The sequence below is a fragment of the Elgaria multicarinata genome, chromosome 11 (genome assembly GCF_023053635.1).
Source record: "Elgaria multicarinata webbii isolate HBS135686 ecotype San Diego chromosome 11, rElgMul1.1.pri, whole genome shotgun sequence".
In the NCBI taxonomy this organism is placed as follows: Eukaryota; Metazoa; Chordata; class Lepidosauria; order Squamata; family Anguidae; genus Elgaria; species Elgaria multicarinata.
The window spans coordinates 21,975,230-21,983,325 of record NC_086181.1 but is presented as its reverse complement, the minus strand read 5'-3'; the positions used below and the strand labels follow the sequence as shown (position 1 = coordinate 21,983,325).

General features: G+C 38.3%; 2 protein-coding genes across 2 annotated transcripts; one reads left to right on the top strand and one right to left on the bottom strand.

Moving 5' to 3' along the window:
• Positions 1-3,527: 3,527 nt before the first annotated feature.
• Positions 3,528-4,490, bottom strand: LOC134405415 (olfactory receptor 14A16-like). Its single transcript, XM_063136660.1, has one exon. It carries the CDS (start codon positions 4,488-4,490, stop codon positions 3,528-3,530), a length of 963 nt encoding a protein of 320 aa, XP_062992730.1.
• Positions 4,491-6,831: 2,341 nt separating this feature from the next.
• LOC134405414 (olfactory receptor 14A16-like) lies at positions 6,832-7,794 on the top strand. The gene has a single exon (XM_063136659.1). The coding sequence runs from the start codon at positions 6,832-6,834 to the stop codon at positions 7,792-7,794; it is 963 nt and encodes a 320-aa protein (XP_062992729.1).
• The last annotated feature ends 302 nt before the right edge of the window (positions 7,795-8,096 follow it).

Below are 8,096 nucleotides of genomic sequence, written 5' to 3'. Positions count from 1 at the left end.
CATCTGATACCTTGCTGATTGGGGGGGAAGTGACACAGGAAGGCCTCCCCTCCTCAAAACGGGTAAGCCTGTAGGTGGCGATGAAGCAGATGGAACTCATCAGGTATAGAATGTTTCACCCAATAAAAAGCCTGCTCATTGCTGGTGTAGTAAGGGCCCGCTCAGTGCTTCATTTGCAGATGTTAATAAATGTGGCCCAGATTTGAAACCATACATTCTTATCTTGTGTCTTTATTTCCCCCACCTTTTCTGCTTGCAAAAGATAAATACTTTATATGATAACCTCCTCCCAAAAAGAGACAACAATTGGACATTAACAAAAGATGTGCTTAAACAAAAGAATTAGCTGTATTACACCTCCAGCAATTAGCCAAAAAATAACTTATGAAAGAGATTTTCTTATAAAAGTGTTATACATCAGAATCTTTAAGGTACTTAGGTCAGGATCCAACAAGCTAATTTATCAAACAACTGTTTCTTTCCTTTTGATTGATAATCCCAGTTGGGTTTTGTGTGTGCATGCACATGGGGCTACAGTAGGGAGAAGTGAAAGGAAAATTCTCTTTGCACAAGCCAAAATCCACTCATGCAATGCAGGATTTAGCCCATTGATGTGTATGTGACTTCAGTATCTGACAGATTTGTTGTGACTCTTGTTTGAACATGTAATCAAAATAATGAAATGAAGTTTATTTCTAAATTCTAAAGAAAAACAACAAGCCCCTATGTGAACACTGATGCACAACACAATTTACAGTAACTGCAGATGATTAAGAAAATTGTGGTATTCCATGTATTTCTGAATCCATGATTTTCATTTATAGTTCATAAAGTAATGAACAAACTTCCATTAATATGAAGGGAGGGAAAGAGTTTGTCTCCATTCCTAAGGAACTATGAGGAGAGTTGTTTACATGAATGAGAGCTAATTTTATTCTGCGCACTTTTGATCTAAACTCTGACAGTCCAAAATAAAAATGTGTAGAAAATCTTTCACTTTCTGCACTTTTCTTGATTTTGCAATTTATTTCTACAAACAAACAAACATACGTACAAAATGCATCTCTTATGGAAAAATGTGCACAAAACTGTGTATAATAGTAAAAGAGATGTAATTTTAAAAAACATTATATGAGGAGAAATGTCTTGCAAAAATGCATTTTTAGGCAAAAAAATGTGTTCAAAAGGAATGCATACAAAAATGCATAGAACTTTCCATGCAAACTTCTTCTTTTAAATGTAAACCGATGTGGAAATGGGATGGGATGAGATTAAATGCAGCCTGGAGAAACAAGAACCAGAGAGAACCAGAATTCACCCCACCCCTGGTCCTCTGTCTTTTCCAAAGCAATATTGTGGTACAAAACATCTGGAGGGAATCTACACTTGTCTAGATGAAACGTAACAAGTTGGCAGAGATGATGTCAGCAGTCACGTGATGCTGTTGTTGTTACGTTTCTTCTGACTTTTAAAACCGTTCCACTTTCTATTAAAATAGTTTTAATACTAACAATGTGCCCCAACCTTTCGTTGTTTTCAACGCCGTGTTTCAAAGTCATGCCTCATGACAATGGTCTTTGCTTCCTGATTAGGACGACTTCTGGTAGTGTGTGTGTGTGTGTGAGAGAGAGAGAGAGAGAGAGAGAGAGAGAACATAAACTACCCCAATCATAGAATCATAGAATAGCAGAGTTGAGATTCCGTTCTCCAGCCATTACATCTATTAGTGCAACCACCAAAGCAAGAAGTCCTCCAAAAATCCCGCCTGAAATCATTTCAAATGGGGAGCATGCGAATTGCAAACAGCCAAAGGCAGAGGCGCACAAGTGAGGGCTTTGCTAGACGAGGGGAGGGAGAGCTGGCACAACGCGACGAGGGGGAGGGGGAGGGAGGGCGGTGAAAGGGGACAGAGGCTTAATTTTTTTAAAAAACTGCTTATCTTTCGGGGCGCACGTGGCCCCTTTAAAATGTTGCAGGGCTTCCCTTGTCCCTACGTGTTGCCCCGCCTCCCTGCCGGCTTATCCCGGCAGGTCTAGCTCAGAGTCACAGGAAGAAGGAGGTTTACTTCAGAGACGGTATGAGCATAATGAAGAACGTTCTAAAGAAGAGTGTGCTGGGGTAAAACGATAGAAGAAAAGGTATTTCGATTGACTGGGCTCAAGTTGCATTTTGTAACGTAGCAAGGGAGGACGCAACAATGCACTTAAACAACGGTGTAATGAATAGTGTAGATCCCCTCCTGGAGAGCTTTCAAGCAGTCATGCATGCAGCAATCAGTTATCCCATAGGTGAGCATTCAGCCTGTGTGGAACATCAGATCTTCACTAGCTTAGCTCCATTGAATTTCTTCACTATATGCACTCTAACTCCATATAGAGATAAAAGGAAACATGGAGAGTGATGTGTTTCAGAGTTCCATGTAGTGTTCAAGGGTTCTGAGCATTTGTCCTAATAGGAATGGCAAAGCTCTTTAGTTTTCAGAAAGAACACCCCAGAAGGGACATGGCAGTAATGTATAAAATTATGGATGGACTTGATGGAACAGCTAGAGAGAAATATTGCCCTTTGTCACATCAGTAAATCCTGGATTTATTGAATAAACTTGATGGGTAATGTGTTCAATACAGTCAGAAGGAAGTTGCTAGTTTGTACAAAGCATAATCAAGAACCCAACATAGAATGAAATGCATTGCCAATGGATGTGGCATCATCATCACTACCACCACCATCACCACCATCATTTCACCTATTCCCCTACTTCGGTAATCAGCAACATACAACGTAAAAATCAATCCAATTATAAAATGTCTTAAAAATTAAGAGCCTAAACCAGAGGTGTTGAAAATGCTTCAGACCATAGGACCAATTCAATTTCATAAGAACTCTTGAAGGCTACATTACCGTGAAGAACAGTATCAAAGGAGAGAGGAGAAAGGTCTAAAAATAATGGAAACACCAAAAATACCAACATATTTTAACATAAATCCCTTAGTGCCAGAAAAGAACAGCATTAGTTTGTTTGATCATAATCAATAAGATACCATGTTTGTCCAAGAGCCACTCTGCATTATGTTTGACTTCGTGCAGGATTGTGGTCACAAAACAATATAGAATCTATATCAATCTTCAAAAAATAATAAATAACACAATGAATCTGTAAATGATTACAGCACCTACAAGAATAGGTATATGGACAATCTAACTGAAATGAAATCATTATTTCTTTCTAGGCTTGTAATACTTCTCTATTTTTTATTTTAAATGTTAAAACAGAAAGGCTTTGAAATAACCAAAGTTAAATAATTGTATTTATGTTTGTAGTGAGAGAGATCAAGGCTGTGGTTCTGTGGACACTTGACTGAGAGTAACTGCTACTGAATTCAGTGGTATTTACTTCTGAGTAAGCATGCATAATATCAGGCTGTTAAACACTCTCACTGAAAACCCTTAGAATGTATAACTATTTAACTGGATTAATGTGTACATTCAAGGTTTACTGCAAAACATCTAGACATGGAAACTCTTTCCTATGACACATTCGCAGGAGAATGTTTTTTGTGCAAAACATGAGGTAAAATGTTGACAATCATCTTCCAAAAGGCCATTTTGAGTTCTTTGTTCCTCATGCTATAGATCAGTGGGTTCATTACTGGTGGCACTATGCAGTACAGTATAGAAAGCAAGAGATCTAATACCGATGGTGAGTTGGACATTGGCTTTAAGTAGGCAAAAGTACCACTCACCAAAAACAGGGATATGACAATAAGATGTGGCAAACAAGTTGAAAAGGCTTTTTGCTTCCCTTCTGTGGATGGGATTCTTAGGACGGCTCTGAAGATCTGAATATAAGAAAAAGCAACTAGCAAAAAATTAATGAAGGCTAAAGAAGTACCAAAGGTTATTGTCCATACTTCTGGAAAAAATGGATCAGAACAAGAAATCTTCAGTAGTTGTGGGATTTCACAAAAAAACTGGTTGACTATATTAGAACAGTACTGCACTGTGAATGTATTTCCAGTATGCAGTGTTGAATAGAATAAGCCACTGAGCCATGCACTGGTTGCCATTTGGATGCACGTTTTCCTTTTCATGACAATCTCGTAGTGCAGTGGCTTGCAGATGGCAACATAGCGGTCGTATGCCATGCCACCAAGGAGGAACAAGTGGGACATCATGAAGAACACAAGGAAGAAAACTTGGCAGGCACATCCAGAATAAGAAATGGCTTCTGTATTCATCAAGGAATTTGCTATAGATTTTGGAGCTGTGGTAGATATGGAGCCAAGGTCTTGGAATGACAGGTTGGCCAGAAAGAAGTACATGGGTGTATGGAGCTGGTGGCTATAAATGATGACTGTGATGATGAGAAGGTTTTCTATGAGGGCCACCAAATAAATTATTAGAAAAATGCTGGTAGGAAAAACCTGCAGCTCTGGAGTATAAGAGAATCCACGGAGAAGGAATTCACTCACTCTTGACTGGTTCGTCATTATGTTCTGCTTTGTTTGGTGTCTGTGAAAAGGAGTATGTCTCATGTACCTCTTTCTCATTCAACTGTACCAGTCTGAGAGAGGGATGGATGCTCTCTGAAAAAAATGTTCTCTCTCTATTGACAGTGGTGTAGAAAAACATACTGTGGTAAATGAGCTTTATGCATGTCTCATTTCTTCGTGTCCTTGGGGTGTTCAGCTCTTGGGAGTCTATTACTGCCACAATACCAAGTCAGACCTCTCTATGAGAATGATCTTGAAGCTAAGATTGCATTGGCTATGATGCATAGTTCTGCTTAGGCTTATGAAAGGGGCTTGTTACGAAGGTTTCCCCCCTCTTAAATGGTGGTAATTTTAGCAAATGGTGTCTTTTATTCCCATATCACAAACTGTTCATTGAAAACCATCATAATTCCAAAAGAAATTTGCTGTATTACATGGGATGAGTGGCTACTATTCAAAATCAGCAAGTTTAAAGTCCCCTGGGGCTCCTATAATGAGTTTTATTTCATTTTTAACCACGAAAATCCAAATAGTCTGAAGAAAAACCAGATAATTAAATAAGAATAGACTAAAGACACCACCTACATCATCATCATCATCATCATCATCATCATCATCATATACTTATTTATTACCCACCTCTCCCTCTGGATCGGGGCAAGGAACCACATAGAATACATAAAATACATAAACCTTATTAAAACATATAAAACCAATACATTGTTAAAATAATGATAAAGTTCTTAAAATCCAAGAAAAAAATAAAATAAAATAACAGCCAAACTTCTCAAAATTTGACTGGGCCATTCCATGTTGTGTGGAATTCAAGGTCCCAATCCAAACAAAAACACCTAAGCATATTGTTTTAAAATCCTCTGTGCAAGGAGGATACTGTATTGGCATGCTTTATTAAAATAAAGGAACTCTAATGTAAGTCATACCAGGCTTTCCAACAGATGCAAAGAGATGTATGTCACATATACCCAAGGAAAAGCTCAGCAGGAAGAATTCTGTCTCCCATCCCTTTCCTGAGAGGCATAGGGGTTCATCGGACAAGCTTTTTATCACATGCTCGCTACTGCCTATGCACACTTTTTTGTACATCTTTTAGATGACAACGGCCACCTCCTGCGAGCCTCCTTCTTGCCTACCACTCCTTCTTACCTTTTTCATCACGTTTTAATCTAGCATTTTTTTGTGGAGGGGGGAATGGAATGTGCCACCGTTTCCTGCTCTGTGCAGGAAATAAGGCAGGCTAAAAATGCTCATGGAATGGGCCACTGGTCTTTGTTTACTTCCTCTTTCTTCACTAGGAAGAAAGAGGAAGTAATGTGGGACAGGAGTGGGGGTAAAGGAGCAATGGTAGAGAACCACAATTTTCCCCCATCTGACGATACTAATAGATAAGGTAGTTTGGGACCCAGGTTTAAAATTATCAAGTTGCATGCTTGATGCATGCTTTCTCCTTCTGCTGAAAATACTGTGTGATTTTAATTTGCCATTTCCATGGTTAAGGAAAGCAACTTTGTAGGCCGGGTTTAATTCCTAGGCCTTTGTATATCTTTCCGGTAAAAACCATACAGTCCACATAATAATTTATTATTATTATTATTATTATTATTATTAATAATAATAATAATAATAATAATAATAATAATAACAATAACAACAAAAAGTAGGTGGGTTTTGTCATTACTCTTTAACAATATATTGGTTTTATATTTTTAAATCGGGTTTATGTATTTTATAATAATGTTGCATTCTCAGACTATTCTTATTTAATTATCAGGTTTTTCTTCAGACTATTTGGAATTTCTTGGTAAAAAAAGGAAATAAGACTAATTATAGGAGCCCCAGGGGACTTTAAACTTGCTAATTTTGAATAGTAGCCACCCACCCCATATAATATAGCAAATTTCTTTTGGAATTCTGATGATTTTCAACAAACAGTTTGTGATATGGGCATCAAAGAAGCCATCTGCTCAAATTACCACCATTTAAAAGGGGAGGGGAACAGCATAACAAGCCCCTTACATAAGCCTAAGCAGAACTTTGCATCATAGCCAATGCAATCTTAGCTTCAAGATCACTCTCGTAGAGAGGTCTGACTTGGTATTGTGGCAGTAATAGACTCCCAAGAGCCGAACACACCAAGGACATGTAGAAATGAGACATGGATAAAGCTCATTTACCACAGTATGTTTTTCTACACCTCTGTCAATAGAGAGAGAACATTTTTCAGAAAGCATCCGTCCCTCTCTCAGACTGGTACAGCTGAATGAGAAAGAGGTACATGAGACATCCTCCATTTCACAGACACCAAACAAAGCAGAACATAATGACGAACCAGTCAAGAGTGAGTGAATTTCTTCTTCACGGATTCTCTGATACTCAGGAACGTCAGGTTTTTCAAACCATCATTTTTCTAATAATCTATTTGGTGGCCCTCATAGAAAACCTTCTCATCATCACAGTCATCATTTACAGCCACCAGCTCCATACACCCATGTACTTCTTTCTGGCCAACCTGTCATTCCAAGACCTTGGCTCCATATCTACCACAGCTCCAAAATCTGTAGCAAATTCCTTGATGAATACAGAAGCCATTTCTTATTCTGGATGTGTCTGCCAAGTTTTCTTCCTTGTGTTCTTTATGATATCCCACTTGTTTCTCCTTGGTGGCATGGCATACGACCGCTATGTTGCCATCTGCAAGCCACTGCACTACGAGACTGTCATGAACAAGAAAACCTGCATCCAAATGGCAACCAGTGCATGGCTCAGTGGCCTTTTCTATTCAACATTGTATGCTGGAAATACATTCACAGTGCAGTTCTGTTCCAATATAGTCAACCAGTTCTTTTGTGAAATCCCACAACTAATGAAGATTTCTTGTTCTGACCCATATTTTCCAGACATATGGGTGATGACCTTTGGTTCTTGCTTAGCTTGCATTAATTTTGCTCTCATCACTTTTTCTTATGTTCAGATCTTCAGAGCTGTTCTAAAAATCCCATCCACACAGGGCAAGCAAAAAGTCTTTTCAACTTGTTTGCCACATCTTATTGTCGTCTCCCTGTTTTTGGTGAGTGGTACCTTTGCCTACTTAAAGCCAATCTCCAGCTCACCATCAGTGTTAGATCTCTTGCTTTCTATATTGTACTGCATAGTGCCACCAGTAATGAACCCACTGATCTATAGCATGAGGAACAAAGAACTCAAAATGGCCTTTTGGAAGATGATTGTCAACATTTTACCTCATATTTTGCACAAAAAACATTCTCCTGCGAATGTGTCATAGGAAAGAGTTTCCATTGTCTAGATGTTTTGCAGTAAACCTTGAATGTACATGTTAATCCAGTTAAATAGTTATACTTTCTAGAGTGTTTAGCAGCCTGATATTATGCATGCTTATTCAGAAGTAAATATCACTGAATTCAGTAGCAGTTACTCTCAGGAGAATGTGCATGGAACCACAGCCTTGATCTCTCCCACTAAAAACATAAATAAAATTATTTAACTTTGGTTATTTCAAAGCCTTTCTGTTTTAACATTTAAAATGAAAAATGGAGAAGTATTATGAGCCTAGAAAGAAACAACAAT

Coding starts and splice junctions, on each gene's coding strand:
- LOC134405415 (XM_063136660.1), bottom strand. CDS start 4,490: ATGACGAACCAGTCAAGAGTGAGTGAATTCCTTCTCCGTGGATTCTCT.
- LOC134405414 (XM_063136659.1), top strand. CDS start 6,832: ATGACGAACCAGTCAAGAGTGAGTGAATTTCTTCTTCACGGATTCTCT.